The 22,314-nt window shown below is 60.3% G+C and overlaps 3 protein-coding genes across 5 annotated transcripts in view; 2 read left to right on the top strand and 1 right to left on the bottom strand.

The window, feature by feature from the left end:
* The first annotated feature begins 1,540 nt into the window (after positions 1-1,540).
* On the top strand, positions 1,541-17,257 carry FOXJ2 (forkhead box J2). 3 transcript variants are annotated; one of them, XM_087724925.1, is made up of 11 exons: positions 1,541-1,896; positions 9,221-9,571; positions 11,356-11,430; positions 11,784-11,852; positions 12,290-12,424; positions 12,536-12,737; positions 13,761-14,051; positions 14,303-14,404; positions 14,535-14,735; positions 15,275-15,367; positions 15,671-17,257. In XM_087724925.1, the coding sequence occupies exons 2-11, from the start codon at positions 9,239-9,241 to the stop codon at positions 15,748-15,750; spliced, it is 1,581 nt and encodes a 526-aa protein (XP_087581051.1). In that variant the 5' UTR covers positions 1,541-1,896; positions 9,221-9,238; the 3' UTR covers positions 15,751-17,257. The 3 variants fall into 3 exon arrangements, with proteins under 3 accessions (XP_087581051.1, XP_087581050.1, XP_087581049.1); XM_087724924.1 differs by having other exon boundaries at positions 1,542-1,892; XM_087724923.1 differs by lacking the exon at positions 1,541-1,896 and adding an exon at positions 3,783-3,803.
* Positions 17,258-19,044: 1,787 nt separating this feature from the next.
* C3AR1 (complement C3a receptor 1) lies at positions 19,045-20,965 on the bottom strand. Its single transcript, XM_087723812.1, has 2 exons — positions 20,886-20,965; positions 19,045-20,604 (listed from the first exon to the last, which is right to left on the bottom strand). The coding sequence occupies exon 2, from the start codon at positions 20,582-20,584 to the stop codon at positions 19,229-19,231; it is 1,356 nt and encodes a 451-aa protein (XP_087579938.1). The 5' UTR covers positions 20,585-20,604; positions 20,886-20,965; the 3' UTR covers positions 19,045-19,228.
* Positions 20,966-21,976: 1,011 nt separating this feature from the next.
* NECAP1 (NECAP endocytosis associated 1) overlaps positions 21,977-22,314 on the top strand; it is a 6,359-nt gene continuing 6,021 nt past the window's right edge. The window contains exon 1 of the mRNA XM_087724926.1: positions 21,977-22,129. Within this exon, the coding sequence (XP_087581052.1) occupies positions 22,032-22,129 (98 nt within the window). The 5' untranslated portion in view covers positions 21,977-22,031. The remainder of the gene's footprint in view (positions 22,130-22,314) is intronic.

The following is a 22,314-nucleotide window of genomic DNA, read 5'->3' on the forward strand; positions in this document are numbered from 1 at the left end:
AAAAGAGGCTGAGCCCGAGAACAGAATCTACCCAAAGAAGAGTTTAGTTTACTTGATTGCCACCGCACCCTGTGCAACGAAATTAAATGCCATCTTCAGTGTACAATGACAGTTCAGGTTGTGCAGCCATTAAGTGCAACATCAGGGGGCGGCTGCTTTCCTCATTGACTTCTCGGAAGCTGGCAGTGAAGATCACGAGGGCTGATGATGGGACTGGGTGGGCGTTTTTACAATTCGAGGGGGGTCCCTTGGAGGGAGTCACCCAGCAGACCCTTCCCCTCTCCCGGCGAGGGGAAACCCTCTCGAAGCCTGCGGGAAGGACCCAATGTCCCGATCCTAGTTGAGCGCAACGGCCCTGGGCACCTCTAGGCCAGGTGGTCGTAAGGCCTAAAAGCACCGCTTGGATTTTGTGCGTGAAGCGCTTTGGGGGAGAGCAGAAGAGGCCGGAGCAGCCTTTAAAACTCCTTGGGGATTTCAAACGGGGAGCCCTTGAGGCCATTGAGCGTCTGCAGGGGATCCGCCCAGGAGAAGCGGCTCTTCTCAGCCAGGGCGCAGCATCTGGAAGCAAAGACCGCAGCACTAGCGGCCCCCAACCGCCTCCAGTCCCCGAAGCGGCCGCTCTCCCCGCCGCCCAGCCCCGCGCAGGTTCTGCTGCTGCCCCCAAGCCGCCCGCAGCTCCCCCCGCCCGAGGGGGCCTGGCAGGGGCGTCGGGCAGGGCGGCCGGGCGCGTCTTCATCGGCTCCCTCCGACGGACCCCGCGGCGCACGTTCCGGGGCTGCCCGAGGGGCGGGGGCGCGCGGCCCCCGGACGGCCTCGGCGGCGCTTAAGGTGGCCGCGGCCTCTGGCGCGGAGCGGCCCTGCCGCCAGACCCCCACCCACCGCCCGCCCGCCCGCTGCGGGAGGACAGGCCCCTCCCCGACGGCGGGGCTCCTCGGGCTCCGGGGACGCGCTCCGGCCGCCCGGAAGGCCAAAGAGGCGGCCTTCGCCTCCCCAGCCGGCGTGCCGGTCCCTCGGCCGCTTCCCAGGGGCTGAGGGGGGTCCGCGGGCGGCGAGGGAACCGGCAGACCGACCCCTCCTCCCCCCCCCGCCCGGCCGATGCCTCCCGGGCGCCGCTGCTGCTGCTGGGCGTGCGAACCCCCGGGCGAGGGAGCGCCGGACCCTCCGCCGACTCAGCAGGTGAGCGCTGGGGGGGGGGCGGTGGGGGGGGGACAGCGGTGGGGGGGGCAGCGGTGGGGGGGGCGGGAGGAGCGGGCCAGGACTCTCCCCCCTCCCTCCCCCCCTCCCCCTCCCCCACTGGGGCTCCACGGGCGGCCCCCTCCCCCCCCTCCCGAGGGACCCCCGAGAGACCCTCCGACCCACACAAACGGCGGCGGGGCTGGCGTGGGGGGGTGCGGGGGGCCGGGAGTGCCGGGCGAGAGGGGGAAGCTCCGAGGGACCTGCCGAAATGCCGCCGCCGAGGGAGCCTCCTTAAGGCGGGGAGGGCGGCGGGTGACGCGGCCCGGGGGAGGCGGAGCAGCGGCCGGGGAGGAGCCGGGGCCTGCAGTGGAGCCGCGGCCCAGCGCGCACCGAGCCCGAGCGGCGGCGTAGGAGGCGGCGGCGGAGGCGGAGGAGGCCGCGGCGGTGGCGGAGGGCCTGCGGGGGGCTCCGGGGCGGCCTGCCTTCCCTGCGGCGGAGAGCGAGCGGCGGCCGAGCGGGAGAGGACGAGCGAGCCCTTCGCCAGAGGCCTCCGCCGCGCCCTTCCTGCTCCGTCCAGGCGGGGCCCGGCGGCCGCTGCGCCCGAGCGCCGGAGATGCGGGAGCGGCGGGCGCAGAGGGCCGGGCGGAGCGTGAGGCCGGGGCGCGGGGCGGCGGCGGAGGAGGAGGAGGCGGCGGCGGCGTCCCCCTGAGCGGCCGGTGGGTGAGCGAGCGAGCGAGCGGGGCGGGCGGGCAGGGAGGGTTGCTGGGCGCCGCCGCGGCCTTTCCCGCCGGAGCCGTTGGCGCCCCGGCCCCGATGCCCTTGAGGGCCCCGCCCGGCCTTGCCCAGCAGGGGGGGGGGAGGAGGAGGAGGCGGGGGGTTTGGGCCGTGCGGGAGTCCGAGGCGGCCGGAGGGTCGGGGGGGGTCGGGGGAGGGCCCCCCGTTGGGCCTTCTGGGGGGGCGTGTGGGGTCGTAGCCAGCCCCTCCCCCATTCCTCCGAAGCCCCCCCTTCCCCGGGGCAGAGGGGCTGCAGAGAGTGGGGACCCCCGACCCCCTGGTTGCAGAGGGAGGGAGGGTCTTCCTTGGGGCCCCTCCGCCTGGGTGGGTAGATGGGACCCTGGATAGGAGCCCCCTCCGGGTCAGTTTCTGGCCCCAGGGAAGCAGGAGGGGCTGCGAGGGGGTCCTTAACTGGCTCCCCTGGGAAAACAGGAAAGGTGGGTTCCCCCCCCTCCCCTCCCCTCCCCTAGAGAAAAGGCCAGATGTAGACCTGTATAGGGGGGGGGAGGGGGAGATTTTCATACTGAGCAATATTTCCCCTGCAAGTGGACTCTTTATCCCCAGAATTGTGGTTCAGGGGTGCTGGTTGTCTGAAAAGGCAGGCAGAGGGTGCTACCACATAACATTGTTGTTGTTGTTGTTGTTATTATTATTATTTTGGTTTGACTTTGGCCCACTTAACAGCAGGCTGAGGGAGCTTCTTGAGGGAGCCCCGCTGGCTTCTGGGGCTGCCCTTCCTGGTTTCCCAACTTTGTCCCACAAAGGCAGCAGCCGCCTATGGTGGAAACTGTTGCTGCTGCTGCTGCTGTTACATAATGAACCCATCGGCCTGGGTGATCCCCAAAGATTTATCAGCTCATCTCAGTCTCCCTTCTGCCTTCTACCTTTGGTGACGTTTTCTGGGTAGAGCTAGAAAATACCTTTCCCTGCAAACTTATGGGGGGGGGGAAACAGCTCTTGGAATGACTTGCCCTCCTCTGAACCACCCTCAGCAGTGAATTTTGCCTCCCTCAATGGAAATAAAGTAGGGAAGGGCTGATTGACCCCAGAAAGTTGATTAGGAGTTGTGGGGAATATTTTGCTCTTGGCTGAATTTATTCAGGTAACAACAGTCCAGATGTAAGTGAATGTAGTTGCTTTTGCCTGTTGGCAAAAGATGAAATAGGAATGGAAGGAAGCAGCAGCTTTCATTCCCTTGCAAACTCTCCCCACCAACCACCCCTTTTTCCTGTCCTGCCTTGTGCTCTGAGGGAGCCCCACAGAGCCCACTGGCCCCAAAAGTTGGAGGGCCCAACATTAAGCCAAAACAAAATTAAATAGAGCACTTTGTGCATCGGGGCCATGGAGCTTTCCCAGCAGCCCCCATTCACACCTCGGTTTGAATGGTGGTTATAATAGGTAACACAACATGCCATGTATCCATATGTTATTCACAGACTATCTTCCCCTGCCATCTGAGGCCAAAAGCCAACCAGTGGCTTAATGCAATGTGTGAATGCACTTCTTCACAATTGCTTTTGTCTAGTAATTTGATGTTTAGTCTCTAGACTGATCTGCTCTTGGTGCTAATTGCTCACAGTTTTCCATTTTAACCATACAAGCAAGTTCTGTGCACACAATCCACTGAAGACTCTAGCCAAGTGGCTTATGATCAAATTATGGCAATAGAAGAAGAAGAAGTTGCTTTAAGAAGAACAAAAGATTGTAAAAGATTACATTGGATTTTTAAAAAATGACCACTAAAATATCTTTTTTCAGATTTCATTTCAGTTCAAGGAAGTATTTATCTTTCTATCTACAACAGAGTCCAGCTTACTTCCATAGATCCTGCAAGGGCAGTTTTAAGACAAATGGTAATTGTTTTGGGGTTTTACAAAGAAATCTGCTGCTGGATCCATTCTGCTGGATTTTTTACTTGTTTCATTAAATGGGAAAGTACTTTAAATTCACATGCCTTCTGACAAGAAGGGCGGATAACAAATTCCCCTTTTTTCGGTGAATGACGGGGCGAGGGGCATGTGCAGAGTGCCATCCTCCCCCCCCCCTCCCGTCCCTCATTGCTTGCTCCCACGTGCCAAGAATTCCACCACTTCCTGGCAGGAGGAGGAGGAGGAGGAGGAGGGGGGGGGATCTCATTCCAGGACTTAACAGCTGCTGCTTCTGGTCTGGGGTGAAGGCTGCCCTTTTGGCTTGGGGCCTCATGGCATTTGCATGGTTTATATTCAGATATCCAAAAAAATGGTAATTGTTTTCGGTTTAACACAAAGTTTGCATGGAGAGGATTTTACATGGCAGAGGCCCTAAATTAGCTTTCAAATAAATGCAATGAGGAGCTTTGGAAATGCAGAGCCAAGGGCACCGTTTGGGAGGACCTGTGGTTGTGGGAGGAAGGCTGCTGAGAAAGAGCTGGACTGGGGGAAGCCCACCTCCAGCACCCCTAGGCAGGCCTGGCTGGGAAGCATTCCGGGGGGGGGGGGGGGCGTGATGGGCCTCCAGGAGGAGGAAGAGCCACATTGGGGCTGTGGGGTCGCTGGTAATAGCTGTGGTATCTGTACCGATTAATCAGATAGAATATTGGCAGCTCCTGGTGGATTCCCAGCCCCTTAAAGGGGTCTTCCTGCTGTCTATAATCGCCAGGTCGCAGCCCAGTGGGGGAGGTTTTCTTGCAAATGTCATGAAACTTGTAGACATGATTGCAGGAAGCATCCACAAAGCTCGGTGCTCAGGGTTTTTGAGCAGGAATCCATGCTAGGCTAGATTTCAAACTCAGTAATCAAAACATGAACAAGTTTTGAACTTCACTGTTGCAATTTAGCTATCTTGAATCTTGCAGCTGTCCTGTGTTGAAATCAGATATTATGAATCAGTTTGTGTTGCATTCTTCTTTTTAGTGATAAAAGGAAGAGAATTATATTCAGGCTTGAATGTTGTTCTCGTTATTATCCACTCTAAAATCAAAGGTATCTGGGCAAAGTTTATAAACATAAAAAAGCAGAGGAATAATTAAAACAAACTATCCTCCTGCAAGACCATTTATATTAGTTTGTATATATAAAAAAGGAGAAAACACCATCCCTCCTGTAAATTTTTAAAAACCAGGACAGTGATAGGGTGAGTTCAGATGCTTCCCATCAGCCACCTGACAATGGGGAAGAGCTTCTGAGAAATGTAGTTTAGTTAACAGCAAGCTGCCAGTCTCTTGAATGGTCCTAGATTTTTATTTTGTTTTGTTTTAAGGAGTAAACTGCACATTTCACAGAAGAGAGGAGGAGTTATTCTCTTCATTGTCTTGCAATGTAGAATATGTTAGGCTCTTTATGTTACTATCTTGGTCACGGAAGTAATTTTTAAATTTAAATTTGACCAGAGCATTCAACACAGATTCAACATTCGCAGTTGGCCCAGACAATTGTGTCTTTGTGGGTTTCCCCAGATTGAATTGTTCCAGCCCTGCAGATTCTCCAAGGAAGGAAGTCTCCTAGTTCTCTTCTAGTATCTCATATGAGATGCCAGGACACTCCCCCTCCCCCCTGAATTTAGTGGCTTGTTACCTGTGTATAGCACGAGTGAAATGCTTTATGTGAATCTCTTGTGCCTCCTTTCCTGCTATTCATATTTATTTTCATTTAGTTCATTTCTATCCAAAGATTCTTGGTGTCCTTCCCTGGAGCTGGAACTGTCTTTCTGAACTTTCTCTTAATTTTTTGATGGACTCTCCCTTTCCTCCCAAGAGTTTACCCACCCTCTTTGCAAGCACTGGGAGTCTGGTTCTCCTTCCATGTTTACTTCTGGCAGACTTAGCAAGCATCCAGTTCACAAGGAACAACCGAATAGCTGAGAACGGAAGAACTGATCTTGAAGGGGTTAGCCTGGTCATCTCCTGGAGCTTCAGACCTGGAAAGTTAATACTGAAATAGTTCAGTCACTAAGAATAGACGGGGAAACATGTTTCATAATAATAGTAGGGCCGCTCTCTCTCCTGCAGCAAACTCCAAATGGGACGGTGGCATCGCCTCTAGCCCAGGAAGGCCTCGTCCAGGAGGCCCCCAAAGCATCTGGCCAGCAACCAGGCTGTTTCTGGGCTCATCCAGAAGGCTGGATGAAAGTTCCAGAAAGTCCAGGAAAAGACTAATGGGACTCGAAGGTTGGAGGGCACCTTGGAGGTCTTCCAAGCCAGACCCCTGCCCAGGGAAGGAGTCTGCAGATCAAGTGAGACCAATGAGTTGTCCATCAGTTTGTCTGAAAGCCCTCAGTGATGGAAGCCCAACAGTTCCAGGCGACAGGCTGACCCAATCCCCGGAAGCTCAGGAATTTCCTCCTTATTTGGGGTTTGGTTCTCCTTCTGTAAGACCTCCGTCCTTCGGCTCTTGCCCCACCCTCTGCCCTGTGGCATCCCTTCCAGTCCCGGGAGGCTCTTCTCATGTCTCCTCCCAGGTTTCTCTTCTTTAAGCTAAGCACCATTGCTCTTCCATCTACTCCAAGAGGAATTCAGCCTCGCTCTCTCCAGCTCTATAGCCGCCTCCTTGGGATGGCCAGAACTGTAGAGGGCTGGTTGGTGTGACGTAGAACGGAAGGGTCTGCCTCTTACTGGTGCAGCCCAGGAATTGGCTCTTTTCGGTTGATGCAGGACGCTGCTGGCCCAGGTTTAATGGGAGCTCCACCTTAGCGGCCAGATTCTTTTCCTAGTACGACCGCTGCATCGTCTTATCTCGGGGCTTCTCAACCTTGACCACTTTTAAGGTGCGTGGACTTCAACTCCCAGAATTCTCCAGCCAGCCTGGTGAGGAATTCTAGGCGTTTTAAGTCCACGCACCTTGAAGTGGCCAAAGTTGAGAGACCTGGTTTTCCTTGCACCAAGTTCTTCCTATCTAAGTGAGAGGACTCTGCTTTCCTTCGTTTGTTCAACTCACCCAAGTGTCGTGTTTCCCCCCCGTCCCCCGGGTTGGTCTGAAGGATATTCTAAGATCCTTTTCAAGGGCCATTGAAATAAATGTAATTAGCAGGGACTTGCATAAGTCAATGAGACTAAAACATAATTGACTTAATTTGGGTTCATTCTTTTTGTGGGCGGCTAAACTGCCTTTGAACGAAGGCCGTGATGAAAAATCTATAATATTTCCTCACGTTTCCCGACACAAAAGAAGGCACAATTCCAGGCTACCTAACCCCCATTTCTCCTAGCCTAGTTTTGCCTTCCTAGTAGACCAAAGGAGGCACGCTCTCTGCTTTTCCCCACTCTTCTTCTACCTGTTCATGAGCGAAGTGCCTTTGGAATTGTTGATGGTGAAGCTGAGGAGTGGTTATTTAGTTCCAGGTAAATTAATCCAGTACCGATTAGCAGTTTATGAGCTGGATTCTTGTCCTTTTCCTCCCTTGTTTTTGTCCCTCAAACTTCTGATCAAGGGGGAAAGGATCTTATCTAAAAGGCTGAGAAACCAAGGATGGTAATAGCCTGTGGTTAAAAGAATAGGAGTATGACCATGACGTATTGCCCTTAACCTCTTAATCTCTAAAAGAACACAAAACGGACGTCTGGGAGACGCCTACTGAGCCTCAGAGAATATTTGCTGCTGGTTCCTTGCTGTAAAACTCTAATTTCCAGACTTCTCTTGAGTCCGTGGCCCGTACAGTTAGTCCTCCATTAAGCTTCTTCGCATCAAGGATATGAAACAGATCAGCAAATAATTGTAGCCTCGGGGTAGGCCCTGGGGTGGAGGTGAGGCAGGGGTTTTTTCCCTGAGGTTCTTCTGACTTTAAGGATTCCCTTAACCAGCCAATAAGAACTAAACACACAAACCCACCCAGGCTAGAAAAGCTACTTGACTGGAGGCGAGATCCTCTCCTGCTCAGATTCACCTGCTGCTGCAGGGCAAGTGTGATTGGCTCCTACAGCAGGTGGATCTGGAGAGGAGATCTCTGTTCAGGGATTCTCGTCTCTTTGAATCAAAAGGAATTTGGCCACCCTCTTCCAGCTTTTGAGAGTCAGATTGTGACGGCTTGGATCCGCAGCTGCAAAAGCGTTTCCCAGTTGCCTGGGGGCCCCTGCCAGCCCTCCCCCCGTGCAAGGGAAGCTGCTCCCATCCCTGGGACTCACCCATGGAGAGAAAAGACGCTGGAGTTGCTGGAGGTGCCAGTGGTGCAGCCTGATGCTGAGGGGGGGCAGGTGTGGGTGTGCGGCCGAGGCCTCCTTGACTCTTGGCGGTGGGCAGCTACCCCGCAGTCCCAGGGGAAGGCGCTGTGGGGCAATCCCAGGAGGAGGAGGAGAGAGGGCAGCCCCTCATCTCCCTCCGACAGATGCAGCCTGCCTGCCCCACGGCGCCTCCTTAGCTTTGGCCTTGGTCCTCTGGGCATCTGCACACAGGCTGGCCGCTTCATCCCACAGGAGGGGTGAGGCATTGTGGGAAGCGTCTACTCATCCACGCTAGATCCACCCTGGTCCCCGATGGCCCTCTGTTCGGCCTGATTTATGATGTTTTTAAGTTTAGATCGTTCTCTGCGAGGAGCCTACAAAATGATTGTGGGGAATGCAGAAATCCCCATGGATGAATGAGTCCGTGCTCTTAATGGTGCAAATGTGCTCACAGCCCCTGAGTAGCCACAGCCCTTAGGCTCTGATCCCTCCTCCTCTGGGCGGTCGACGGAGTCCGCCTCTTGCCCCCAGCAGTCTGGCTCCTCATTTGGCCCACCTGGGAAGGATGGGAACCTCCAGCTGGTCAGGGTCAAACTCCTGGATCAGGGCAGAGTCTGCCTGCAATGCTGCACTTTAACCACTGTGCCCTCCTGGCTCCCTAAGGATCCGTCTTAGCTTCCATCTAATGATACCCTTATTGACGGACTGCCCACTTCCAGCAAGTTTCCCTTTCTAGTTGGCACCATCATCCCGAGATCAGCCATCACTTAACCACATTCCCCCCCCCCCCTCAGCAGTGGAAGTTCCAGTCCCTGCTGGCAGTCGGAAGTCAAGAACTGCCTGTGGTTGAGCTAGCGCCTCTCCCTTAGATTGTCTGTGTGTGTGTGTGTGTGTGTGTGTTCGATCGTCTGTGCAGACGATTTTGTCACCTGTTCCAGGAAAGTTGTGTGTGTTTCAAGCAGAAGGGACCCGACTGCAGTCTTTGGCTCCCCTCATTGCACTTCTAGGCTACCCGGGCACGGGAGGGGTATAGACCTGGGAAAGGGTGGCTGCAGGGGCGAAGGAGGCCTCCACGTGGCCCTGCGCGGAGGGTGGAGGGGCTGCCCAGCTGACCTGCCTTGGCTTCTGTCTCCGCCACAGACCTTGTCCTCCAGCGCCATGGCTTCCGACCTGGAAAGCAGCCTCACCTCCATCGACTGGCTCCCCCAGCTCACCCTTCGGGCCACCATTGAGAAACTGGGGGGGGCTTCTCAGTCGGGCGCCCCGGGAGCTGGCCGGAAGTGTCCGCCCGGCTCCCCCACCGACCCCAATGCCACGCTGAGCAAGGATGAGGCCGCCGTGCACCAGGACGGGAAGCCTCGCTACAGCTACGCCACCCTCATCACCTACGCCATCAACTCCTCGCCCGCCAAGAAGATGACCCTCAGTGAAATCTACCGCTGGATTTGCGACAACTTCCCCTATTACAAGAACGCGGGCATCGGCTGGAAGGTGAGGACCCCGAGCGTGGAGAAAACCGGCTTTTAAGAAGCTAGTCCTCATTGCCGTGACCTGCTCCAGGGCTCACTTGAGCCAAAGCCACAGATCTCTGCCCCCCCGCCCCTCCCCCCAAGGAGCTTGTGGCTTAAATTACGGTGGCGGTTGGGGGGGGGGTGCGCACGCGATGGAAGCATTTTTTATACGGGTGGACTTACTTCGGAAGAGAACTCCAGGAAACTTCTCCCTCCGTGCTTCCCGGGTCCCCCCCCCTGAGGGTGCATTTAATTAGAGCCTTTGTAGGTTCTGCAGTGGGAGGGAGGGGCTGCGGGCTGCAGGGCAAAAAAGGGAAAGGAAACAGGAATGCATAATAAGAAAAATAACACACGGTGTTAAAAGCAGCTGGAACAACCGATCAGAGTGGGGGGGAAGGGGGACAGCTGCCCTTTGGGCCCCTCACGGGCTCAGGGCCGACTCCGGAGGTTGAGGCCTTTGCTCAAGAGGGCCAAAGGTTTCGCTCCTGGGGAAGGCCAGGCTTTGGGGGCCAAACCCGAAATCCCAGATGGGCCGCAGCAGCAGAGGCAGAGCCTCCCCCACCCCCCAGCCCAGAGGGTCCTTGTTTATGTGGGGAAAAGCCACAAATGCTATTTCAGTCCTGCAAAAGTTTCTTGGGCTGAGCTCTGGAGAAAGCGGCAGAACAGGGGGTCTCCTGTCTCTTGATCAAGAGTTTGCTTTGCTCCGGGAAAGCCGTTTCTCAGGAAAGCCCGTCTGGTTTGGGTAACAGGGCCTGGTTTTCTGGCAGACAGCAGCCCTGTTCTGAGGATTGTTTTCGAAAGACCGGGGGGGGGGGTGCTTGATGGGCGACTGGAGATGGGGGGCTCGGAGGGTCAGAGCTGGAAGTCCTGGGTGGGCAGGCAGGCAGGAGAGAGTGGAGAACGCCCTGCTCCTCCTCCTCCTCCTCCTCCTCGGGGCAGGGCTGCCTAGAGGCCCCCGGGGTCTCCTTGGAGCCCCTTCGTGGACTCTCGTGCCGGGCCTGGAGAACCCAAGGAGGACATTCAGGGGCGAAATCCAGCAGGTTCTGGCAGTTCTGGAGAACCGGAAGCAGAAACGTTGAGTAGTTGGGAGAACCGGCCAGTGCCACCTCCGGCTGGCCCCAGAGGGGGGAGGGAAGGGGGATCCTTCCCCTGCCACGCCCACCAAGCCCCGCCCACAGAAGCGGCAGTTTTAAAACAATGGATTTCACCCCTGGCGACCTCCCTTCCTCCGTCTGGGCCGATTCGAGGTGGTTGCAGTGCAGCATAAGATGGGCAGACGGGCCTGTAAGACCAATATCCTTCCCGGGTCCTGCTGGCTGCTTTTATCCAGGCCTGATTAGGCCCGGCCGGCTCTTGGTCCCAGGCCAGAGAAGGCCAGCCTGCTGCTGCTGCCCCCTCCCCCTTGCAGCCCTCCATTTCCCAGCAGCGTTTGGTTTCTCAGCTGCTTGGTGGTGGTGCAGAGAAGGAGGGGCCCCGGAGCCCTGAAGGCTGCCTTCCCTGGGCTGAAGCTGTGGGGATGGGCAGGCTTCTCTGTGGCCGGGAGCCCTCGGGGGGGGCCCAGGGGCTGTCAGGGCAGGGGGCCTGGGGGGGGGAGGAAGGGGGCTTGGATTGCTTGGGGGGGGGGGGACTGAGATGCAGGGGAAGCTGCTGGGCCAACCTTCGCTCTTTCTCCCAGGAAGTGGGCAAGGCGTGTTGGGGGGGAGGAGGTGGGGAGGCTAAGCAGCTGCTTGACTACTGCAGTGATCCCTCCGGTTCTCTCCCTAGAACTCCATCCGGCACAACCTTTCGCTGAACAAATGCTTCCGGAAGGTGCCTCGTCCCCGGGACGACCCTGGGAAGGTGAGCCGGCTTTTCCCCACCGGGGGATTCCTTCGAGCCTCTCGCCTTCCCTTGGCCCAGCCAGGCAGAAGGAGGCCGAGGGGAGGGAGAAGGTGAGGGGTGGGGGGGGTGGGGGCAGAGTGGGGGTTCTTTGGAGGCAGCCGGCAGAGGCAGGAGGACGGGAGCTTCGCCTGGGAGGCTCCCTTCCCTTCCTGACGGTGGCCGCTGCCCTTCCTGTCCAACCTGTTCCTCCCAGGAGGGTTTACGGGGGGGGGGGGGGAGGAGGAGGGGGAGGGGGGCAGGGAAAGGGAAAGAGGGCAGAGGCCGCGGAAGAGGGGGAGGAGCAGCTGCACTGCCTGCCTTTCTCCTTCCAGGGCTCCTATTGGACGATTGACACCTGTCCCGATATTTCCCGGAAGAGGCGCCATCCGCCGGATGACGATGTGAGTTTGGCCCTCCAGCAGAGCCCTGAGAAGGGGGGGCGGGTGTCCTTCTTCCCCAGGGAAAAGGGGCTTTGAGACTAGTCGAGGAGCCCCCTTTCTCCCACATGCGTTCCCAGCTGAGCGGGGCCTCCTCAAGGCCTCCGTCTTGCTTAGCGGAAGAGATTTGATGGACGTCTCCTTCAGTCGCTTAATTGATGAGAGTTTTGTCAAACTCTCGCAGCCCACGTGGCCCTTTGGGGGTCCCCCCAGGGCTGCCACCGTGTGAGAGAGTCCCAGGAAGGGTGCCTGGCCTTGGCCACCAGGGATGGAGCCCGGGGCTTCTCGCGGAGGTCCCTGGCTTGGGAGCTTGTGCCGGCCTTCCTTGCGCCTGGCGTTTGTGCAGAAGGTGCGTCCGTGTTTCTTGTGCTGAGGCCTCTCCGCCTGCTTTGATCTTCCAGCTGTCACAGGATTCCCCGGACCAGGAGGCCAGCAAAAGCCCCCGGGGGCCCGTCTCTCTGGGCCCGGAGGCCTCGCTCTCCCCCGAGTCCAACCAGCAGCTCTCCATGCAAAGCACACCCCCCAGTTACGGCCAGGTGCGTGACGGCGGCCCCGAGGACCCTTGGCCGGGTGGGGGCAGGAGGCCCGCTGAGCCTTGGCCCAGGACAGCTGCTCCTGCTTCACCCGCTTCTTGCCCTCTGCAACAGAGCGCGGGGCCCGTGGAGGTGGCTGCCACGGTGGCGGGCGGACAAGGCCGGGAAGGGACCGAGGGGCCACCTCCGCACTACAGCACCAGCAACGACCTGAAGTTCTCCTACTCCGAAATCAACTTCCAGGATCTGAGCTGGTCCTTCCGGAACCTCTACAAATCGATGCTCGAGAAGTCCTCCTCCTCCTCCTCCCAGCACGGTGAGTCATGGGGCCAGGCGGTCCGGGGGGGGGGGTAGTTGCACCCGGGACCGTCTCCTCTGATCCAGACGGGGGCTGCTTTGAGTCGGAGGCCCTCTGGGGAGGATGGGCGGCTGGCATGAAACGGCCCACTTCAGGGGGGAGCCCCCCGCCTGCCCCCAGCGCCCCTCCCCTTTGGCTGACCTGCCCAGGGCTCTGCCTGGGAACGTCTGGTGCGGGGGTGGGGTTGCTGGGCGGGGGTGGCGCAGTTCCCTCTAGATGGTTCTTTGCGCATGTGCAGAACAATTTACAGTGAACTGCGCACGCACGGTCACTAAGAGCCCAAATGGTGAAGGCCCAGCGGTGGCGAGGGAAGCGGCTCGGGGGCGTGGCAGGCCTGGGTGGCTGCCGGTTCTGCAACCAGGCCTGAATTCCACTACCGGTTCAGCCAAACTGGCCCAAACTGGGAGCAACCCACCTCTGGTCTGGTGGGGATCGGCCAGTGAGGGACATCAGGGAGGCTGGGCTGGGCGGGGGGGGGGGGGTTGCTCTTTTGCGGAGGGCAAACTCTTCGCAGCCCCCCCCCCCCGCCCGCCCGCCTTCTGAAACCGCTCCCTGGGCCCAGGAGGGGCACAGCTGGCAGGGCGCCATATTGAGCAGACCCCCTCCTGCTTGCCCAGCGGCCTTCCTCTGGGGGAGGCAGAGATGGATTGCGGGGGGGGGGGCTGGAGGGGGGGCATTGGAAGCAGGAGTTTCCATCGGAAAAGCCAAGCGTTGCCAGCTGCACATAAAGAACAGGCACAGGTTTGGTCACACCTCTGTGGCCCCCACCTCGGTTCTTTGGGCCCCCCCGCCTGTAGACCCCCCTGACTGGGTTCCAGTCAGAGACAGGTTCAGTTCCCAGCACCAGAGCCCCCACTCCCCCCCCCCTGGGAAAGAGCCCAGGTCTGGCCCGCAGGGGTTGGGGGAGGGCAGGAAGGCCGTTTGCCCCCCCTCCCCCCCCAATGTGCCTCCTGAGCGTTTTCCTCCTCATTTGCCCTTCAGATTTCTCCTCCCTCCTGGGGGAGATGCAGCCCTCCAACCACAGCTACTACATGTACCAGCAGCCACAGGGGCCCCCCTCCGTCGGAGCTGCGCAGCCCCTCCACACTCCAACCTCGGAGAGCTGCCAGTCCCAGGGCAGCAAGCAGCAGGCGGGGGACGGCTACGGCCCCCCTCCCGTGATGTCTCTGCACCCCTCTGCCATGCAGCACGGAGGGTACCACCAGCACCATCATCCCCACGCCCACCCGCAGCAGCAGCAGTCTCAGGCCTCCCTCAATAACGCCAGCTTTGGTGAGTCCCAGCCCAGGGAGGGGCCTCGTCCCGTGCGGGGGGGGGGGGGGGAAGAATGGCCGCCCACGTGGGCGGAAGCCATCTTATCTCTCTCTGGCATCAATGAACAGGGCGGCTTCGTTGAGTGGCGTTTTGATCCTCCGTAACATCTGGGTGCATCTCCTGCGCCCAGGGAGAAGGTCCTGGGGGTGGGGGGTGGGGGGAAGGGGCCGCTCATTTCCCTGCCTGTCTTGTCTCCCGCCCCCTCCCAGCTTTCCCCCCCGACTGGTGCTCCAACATCGACTCTCTGAAGGAGAGCTTCAAGGTGGTCAACCGGCTCAACTGGTCCAGCATTGAACACTCCCAGTTCTCAGGTGAGGCGTCTTCTTCTTCTTCTTCGAGGGGGGGGGGGTTGAGGAGGGACCCTGCCCTCCACTGGAGGGGTCTCCCTGGTGCGGGCAGAGCAGTGATTCCCCCTCCCTCCCTCCCTCCCTCCCTCCGCAGAGTTAATGGAGAGCCTCCGCCAGGCCGAACGAAAGAACTGGTCCTTAGACCAGCACCACATTGCCAACCTCTGCGACTCCCTGAACCACTTCCTCACCCAGACCGGGCAGCTCCCTCACGTGGGGGGGCCCCCACAGCCCCCCCGCATCTCCGAGTCCTGTGCCCTGAACAGCAACAAGCAGGAGCAGCCCATGGGCCAAGGTAGATCCCGAGGGGACGGGGGAGAGAGGGAGGGGCAAGGATGGCCGCCTTTGGGGGGGGGAGCGTGCCCCTCCCCGGAAGGGATCTGGGCCACCCGAGAAAACCAACCGCCTCGGCCTATGACTGAGGGGTTATGGGGAGCCGATGGGGGGCAGCGGCTGAGGGTTGGACGAGAGGGGGAGTCTAGGCCCAGGCCCCCTCTTGCCCTCCTCGTGGCTCTCCCCCCCCCTTTAATAAAACTCTCCCAGGGTCATAGCAGGGGAGGTCCGTGGATGGCGGGGAGGCCCAGAGACCCTCTGCCCCCAGATGCCCAAGTGAGGCCCCAAAGTTCTTTCCCCATCCTGGAGGGGGAAGGGGGGCCTGGATGGGGAAGAGCCCCGAGCGACTGGGGAAGCCTTTTCAGTACGAAGCGTGACATGAACCGGATCTTCCCCAGAGGGAGGAAGCCAGCAGCCCCCACCAAGCAGCCCCCTCCCCATAGAGACGGTGTGGATTTTCAGACCTGACCCTCCCTCTCTGCCCCTCCCCCTTCTCCCCAGTGTATGGTCAGCCGGCACCTCCCCACCTGTATTCGGGACCCTCTCCGATGTACCCGATTCCCACCCAGGATTCGCCAGGGTACAACCGCCCAGGTAAGGAGACGCCCAGCGGGGGAGGCAGCCGGCTGCCGCTTGAGCTGATTGGCAGATGCTCCTCCTGGTTTCTGAGACACTCTGGACGTCGGCCTGCCCACTTAATCCCTCCGGCCTCCAATCGGCAAACCTCTCGGAGGGCCCGAATGTTTTGATTCCATTGAGGGCTCCCTCCGATGCCAGCGAGAGGGGAGGGGGCTTTGCCACGGGAGGCACTCGGAAGGATCCCACTTACTAAACCGCTTCCTCCTTGTGCTCCCCCCCTTCTCCCCCCCCCCCCCCCGCCTTCTGCAACTTTCTCAGGTCACCACTTGGTTTCGCGGCCCCCTCCAGGAGCCCCCGAGGAGATCCCGGATGATTTCAATTGGGATTTGATCACCTAGCAAGCGAGAGACTTGGAAGGCCGCCCCTCCCTCCCGGAGGGTCCCTTGCAGGGGGAGGAAGCCGTGCGGCCAGTCCCAGGCCAGGCTCGGCCTCCTTCCTTGCCTGTAAATAGATATATATTCTCTACTTCAGCCTGAGAAGCTGCCACGAGATGCTGCCCGAGATAATCTCCCTCGCGCTCCTTGTTTTTACCTTCTTCTTCTTTTCTTCTTCTTCTTCCTCCTTATTATTATTATTATATCATCATCATCATCATCCTTGTACCCAGCCCTTTTCGCGCTCTCTGCCAGCTTCGGACTTTTACGCGCTTAGCGGGCACCTTGCCTGGGTGCCAGTGGGGAGGAGGAGACTTCCAAAGAACGGAGGGCGCCTTTCATCCTCATCACCGTCTCCCCTTGTACAATTCCTCTTTAACCCCAGAGGTGGCCAGGGACCCCCTTGATTGCTGCTGAAGTGAGCGCGCCCGTGGATCTTGAGAGTCTGTAAGAATTATGTTCTTCCTAAATGTCGTAACGTACATGTGTGTGGCGGTGAGGGGGGGGGGGGGAGTTGGACTGAAGGAGGACTCTGCCCACTTCCTTGCACCAGCGAGCAACAGCGAGCAACAGCGAGCGAAGACGGGGAGCTCGGAGAGACTGGCTGGAACGGGAAGCGAGGAGGAGGAGGAGGAGGAGGAGGAGGGGGGAAATCGTCCGACTTGCAACGCAAAGGCCGTTCGGCTGTTTGGCGGCTGCTGAAAGAGGAGTGGGGGGGCCTCCCTGCCGTTTCGCCCTTCAGCCCTTGGCAGATGAGAAGAGCCGGACAGGCCCGCTCCCTCCGTGTCAGGTGGGCTGGGCCAGACCCCCGCCCACTGCCGCCAGAGCTGCTCCCACTGCTTCCTCCTCTCTTCCCCTCCTTGAAGGCAGCAGAGGAGACAATCAAGAAGAACCATCCTCTTCTCCCCTTCAGGGGCCTTTTTGTTTTCAAACGTCTGGATTTTACTTCCCCCCCCCCCCCACCAACCCCTCCTTTTGCTGGAACGTGTTGTGACTTGTGATGCCAACGTGGAGGAGGGTCTTCCCCCCCCCTCCCTGCCTTGTACAGCTGAGCAAGGGAGGCTTCCTGCATTGGGGGATGAAGCCGGGCAGAAAGAGGAACATTGTGCCAGGCAGAACGGAGCCTCTCCTGCGGCCAGGAGGGCATCCCGACCTCTGAAGGGGACGGGGCACTCCGCGGTCGACTGGGGCGGGACGATGGAGACCCCCTTCCGCTGCAGGGAGGGTGGGGAATGGCAGAGGCCGGGTGGAGGAGCGTAGGCAGGCCCCTCCGAGCGTGGGTGCCACAAACGGTGCCCGCCGGGGATTCCACTTTGAGCTGGCTCTGTCCTTCCTAGTGTGCTTCTCTTGGGGCCGGGCCCCTCCTTCCCCTGCGTGCCCCTCCATCTGCCAGCCTGCTTCCTAGGGTCAGCCGAGGGGAGGGAGGTGGGGAGAGCCAGGTTGGATGCAGAACCATCAGGGGGGGTTGGAGGTTCCACTGCTGGGGAGGGAGGGAGGGGAGTTTGGGCCCGGGGGGGGGGGGCATGGTCCGGTGATCTCAAGGGAGACCCTGAGCCATGGGATGTGCAGCCCTGGTGCTCCCACCTGTCGTGAGAAGGTTGCCTGAGGCAGGGATGGCTTCACTCCAGGTTTTGGGCAGGGCGGCTTCTGAAGATGACCCCCCCCGCCCCACCCAAAGGGTCGTTCAGGGAGGCAAGAGATCATCCATCGGGCTCTTCATCCACACAGTTGCGCCTTTTTCGCATATGTAAATCTATGCCAGTCCGTGTCCCAACCGCTCTCGTCCCCCATCCCCCCCCCCCCCCCGTCTCCTTCTGCGTAAAGAAACTCTGTCGTCCTGCTGGGGTGCCATCCGAGGCTCTGCCAGCGGCCGTCCCTTTCCGTCTGCCTGGGGAAAGGGGCTCAGCCACGGAGGGGGATCCCTCCTCGCCTGCCCATTGCTCCATGGGGCCCACAATGCTTGGTGCCGAGGAGGGGAGGGGCGGCCTCACAAAAATTATTTTTGTGCATGCTTTCTTAATTAAAAAAGTGAATGTTTATGGTTTAACCGTTTGGTGCCCCTGTGTTCATTTGTGGCCGACTCTGCAGGACTTGGGGGGTTCAAGGCCCTTTCAGTTCTCACCGAAGAAAGCCAACAAAAGTTTAAATCCGGCCCTTGGACGTGCAGCCCCTCTGGCTCAGACCCCCCCCCCCGGGCGCAAAGGAAGGCTCTGGGTGGCGTTGCAAAGGACTGAGCTGCCTCGGGGAGGGGGCTGTCCTCGCCAAGGGTCCACCTTTCTCCCAGGCCCAGAGTCACCTGGCCATCCACGGGAGCCCCAAAAGCCCACCAACTCCTGCAGCACCCCCCGCCATTGTCATGTGATCAAACTGTAGGCCATGGGGGTGTGCCGGCCCTTAGGACGGGGCCCTGCAAACCTCTCCAGGAGGTCTCCGTACTCCTTGGCTAGCCTCCCCCCACCCCGCTCAGAATGGCCTGGGCCTTCCCCTTCCCTCCCCTTGCGGTGGTGGCCGAGGGATGCCAGCTCAGCCACAAAGCTCCCGAAGGCCATCGCCCGCCCTCAACGCCCAACAGATGTGAACTTCGCTGGGCGACTTTCTGTTCCTGGGCAGCCTGGAGGAAGGCAGCCTTGGTCAGCTGGCCCAGGGGGTCCCTGTGGCCTGTCCCACCCACCCACCCACCCCCGACTCCCTCCTCCTCCTCCTCCACCACCCTAGCAAGGAAAGGTGCCTGCTTCCTTCAAGCAGGGGGGAGACGGAGAGGGGGAAATAAAGGTGGCCTCAGGGAATCCCATGCTCTTTATTTCTCATGCAGCCCCCCCGGGGGCTATAAGGGAAACTGCCCCCAATGTATGGAAAGTATCCCCCCCCCCCACTGCCCCCTGCTGAATCCTCCTCCTAGCAATCCCTGGAGGGGCAGCCCCAGCAGCCTGGGCCTCTGCAAGGGCCCCACGGGGAGGCCTCTCCAGTGGGAAGCAGGCCCTGGGAAGGGGCCTCTCCTAGGAGGCTCCTGGCCCAACAGCCACAGAAGGGCCCTTGGGCAGGGTGGGGCCCTGGAGAGATTTAGGCTGCAGCCTCCCTCCCCCCATCCTCGGTTTCTGACCTCTTCCCTTCGGCTGAGTGAAGCGGAGGGGCTGCTCTGGGCCTGGCTGGGGGAAAAGGAGAAAGCTGCATCCTGAGGGGGGGGGGCTGGCGGGGGCCTTGGAGAAATAACGGACACCTGAAGAAACGCATCTTTTTGCTCTTTTAAAGACATCGAAACATTTTTTGGAAAGAATGCTCCTTGCTGACATGCTAGAGGTATATGAGCCGCTTAAAATAACCAAGCGTAAAACAAGCGCAAAAGGTGAGCGGGAGTAGTGCAGGTTGCAGGCCCAGCCGGCCTCCCCTCCCTCGCTTGGCTAGAGGTTTCCCCGAAGCTTTGGCTGCCTGGAAGAGCCGCGCGTTAGAGGGCCGAAGCGTCCACCTCGTCGTCCATCGTGGTCGTCTGCCGCTTGTCCTGGGAAGAGACGGGCGAGGAGGCGCCCTCAGCAAAGGCCCCCTCCAGCACCTCCTGCACCGTCTGGCAGACCTTCCTCCTGAACTGCCGTCCCACGAAGACGTAGAGGAGAGGGTTGAGGCAGCTGTTGGCGTAAGCCAGGGCCACGGAGACGCTGTCCCACCACAGCAGGGCCTGGTGAAGGGAGCTCTGGGGAGGCGCCAGGAGGAAGAGCACCCCGGTGACGTGGTAGGGGGCCCAGCAGAGGAAGAAAGTGGCCACCACCAGCAGGATCAGCTGCAGGGCCCTCCGGCGAGGCCCCGCAAAGACCTTGGCCAGCATCTTCCGGGCAATCAGGGCGTAGCACGCGGCCATGACCGCAAAAGGCAGCAGGAAGCCCAAGACGGCTCTGGCGACGGTGGTGGACACAAAGACGCCGGGCGGTTGGGCTTCAGGGAAATCATCGGCCGGTTGGTCCTGGAACTGGGGAATGCCGGCCGTGGAAAAACTCGGATGGACCCCGGGAAACCCGTGCAGCGTGAAAGGAGCCACCGTAACCGGCCTCCTCCTCCTCCTCCTCGTGAACTCTGCCCCTGTCTTGGTTGCAGAAGGGTGCGATAGCCCCAACCCTCTGGCTGTGCTGACAGTGGGGTGGTAGGAGGGCTGTGGGTCGGGGTTCCCACCTGGGAAGAGACCGTCGTAGGCGCTTTCGGTGGGCAAGAGGACGGCGTCTTCTGCGTCCCACAGATCATCGACCCACTGGTAATCCTCGTGTCCCCCCGTTGTCCCCCAGTTGTTGATGCACCTGGTGTTGCCAGATTCATCCTCCAGGGTATCCCGGTAGAAGAAGGAAGGGCAGCACAGAAGGAAGGCCAGGACCCAGATAACACCGCAGATGGCGGACGCCAGCCTGGCCGTCCGGTGATTCTGGCACCAGACGGGTTTGGTCACCAGGAGGCACCGGTCAAGGCTGATGGCGGTGAGGAGGAAGACGCTGGCAAACATGTTGAAAATGACGGCCGAGGGGAGAACCTTGCAGAGGAGCCAGCCGAAGGGCCAGCGCTCCCCGAGGGCCAGCTGGGCGATGGAGAAGGGCAAGGAGAGGCAGCAGACGAAGTCGGCGATTGCCAAGTGCAGGAACCAGACCGTGTTGACCGTCCGCTTCATCTTCAGGGCGATCGCCCAGATGACCAGGCCGTTCCCAGGGAAGCCCAAGAGGAAGGTGATGGAGAAAATGGCCAGAGAACCGGCCGAGGGGGGAGGCAGCAGCGGGGAAGCCTCACTGGCTCCGTCTGCGCTGCCGTTTGCTGGGAGCGGAGCCATCGCCTGGCACAAAGGGAAGCCTGGAAGAAGTTTTGAAACCTTACCTGGGGCTGCAGGTGGAGGGGGGGCTTTGCAGGCGCCCCCTCCCCTCTCCCCCCCCCCCCGTTGTCCCCGAGGGGCCTTTGGAGAGCTGCATTTCCAGGCCTCGATCTCCTCCCCCAGCCAGCCTTGTGGGGAGATGCTTGTTGGGCGGGTGCCCACAAGGCGGCCTCTCTGTGCTTTAGTAAGTGGAGGCGGCTGGCCGGCAGAGGGGATGTCGGCTTTGCTTTCCCAACCACCAGATTCCTGTCATTTGGCTGACCTGGCTCCACTTGCAAGTGCGGCTGATATCAGGACAAGATCCGAAACCTGCAGGGGAGATTTATATTGTTTGAGTTGATCAAGGAAGGAGGTCCTAGTCCCGGTTAGAGCCAGAAAACTTACTGGCTTTGAACTGCAAAGAAGAGAAGAAAAAGCCCCCTCCCTTCCAGATCCATTTCAGGACGGCGAAGCCTCACCGGCCAGGCTCTCCTGGTGGCACCCAAACCCTTTGCAGCCCAAGGCCTCGGATCTCTGCTGGCCCCCTCGCAGGATCTGGCCATGGGGCATGGGGAGGGGGGAGCGCCAGGGGGTCGACCTTCTTCCACGGTCTGGATGGAGGGAGGCCAGCAAAAGGCGCTTCTTCCTGATCCCCCACGGGGGGCTCCTGCCACCGCTGAGCGGCATCTCGGAGAACAGCAGGGAGCTAAGGAGTGCGGGGTGGTCTCCAGCTCGCGCGACCCTCCGACTTCGCTTTGCCCAGGAGCGGCTTTCTCCGCGGGGGCTCTCCGCGGGCAACCGGTCGGTGCAAAGCGAGTGTCCGCTGGAGAGCCGAGGCAGAGCCGGGGGGAGGACGGGGGTCTGGGGGTAAGCCCAGCGCTCTCGCCTGCCTGCCTGCCTGCCTGCCTGGGGAGGGTCGCGGCCCCCCTGCCTACCTGGGCGAGGCTGAACCGCGGGGCTCCCTGCCTCTCCTCCTCCTCCGCGGAGTCCAGACGGAGAAAGGGGAGAAAATGCCCCGACAGCGCTTTTGGGGCAGGAGCCGGTGGGGCAGTTCCGCTTTCCCAGGGGGGCGGGGGGGGCGCTGCAGAAGCGGGCGGAGGGGCTGAGCCGGGGAGACTCCCCGCCACTTGGCGGGAGGGCGGGGAGGGGGCTGAAGCGCATCTCGGCGATGCGGGCGCCTCCCCCTCCCCGCCCTCCTCCCGCACGAGCAGGGTACCCGGCCACGCCCCGAGCCCGGCCCAGGGGAGGAGCCGACAGAGGGCTCCGCCCCCGGCGGCCCGGCCGCTCTGCCGCTTCGCGGCTCTACGGCCCGGCGTCCCAAGCGCGTGAGCGGCCATAGAGGCCGGGAGGCAGGAGCGGCGCGGGGGACGGAAGTCGGCGGGCGGGCGGGCGGTCTTCCCTTCCGGCTCGCGGTCAGCTGGCGGGGGCGATGGCTGCGGCCGAGGCGGAGTACGAGTCGGTGCTGTGCGTGAAGCCCGAGGTCAGCGTCTACCGCATCCCGCCCAGGGCCTCCAACCGCGGCTACCGGTAGGAGGCCGAGCCCTGCGGCGCCTTCCCCGCCCAGCCAGCCCAGAGCCTCACGGGGCGCCCTTGGGGGAGGGGCTCGTTCCCCGGGGACCCCCCCCCACTCAGCCCCCACCCCCATTTAGCGACGTCTCTTGCCCCGGTTGTTAAGTGAGGCGCTGCAGTGGTTGTTGGCCTGAATCTGGCTT

This window comes from Thamnophis sirtalis, unplaced genomic scaffold (assembly GCF_051295495.1).
Source record: "Thamnophis sirtalis isolate CommonGarterSnake01/CBP01778 unplaced genomic scaffold, rThaSir2_p1.2 scaffold_10, whole genome shotgun sequence".
Lineage (NCBI taxonomy): Eukaryota > Metazoa > Chordata > Lepidosauria > Squamata > Natricidae > Thamnophis > Thamnophis sirtalis.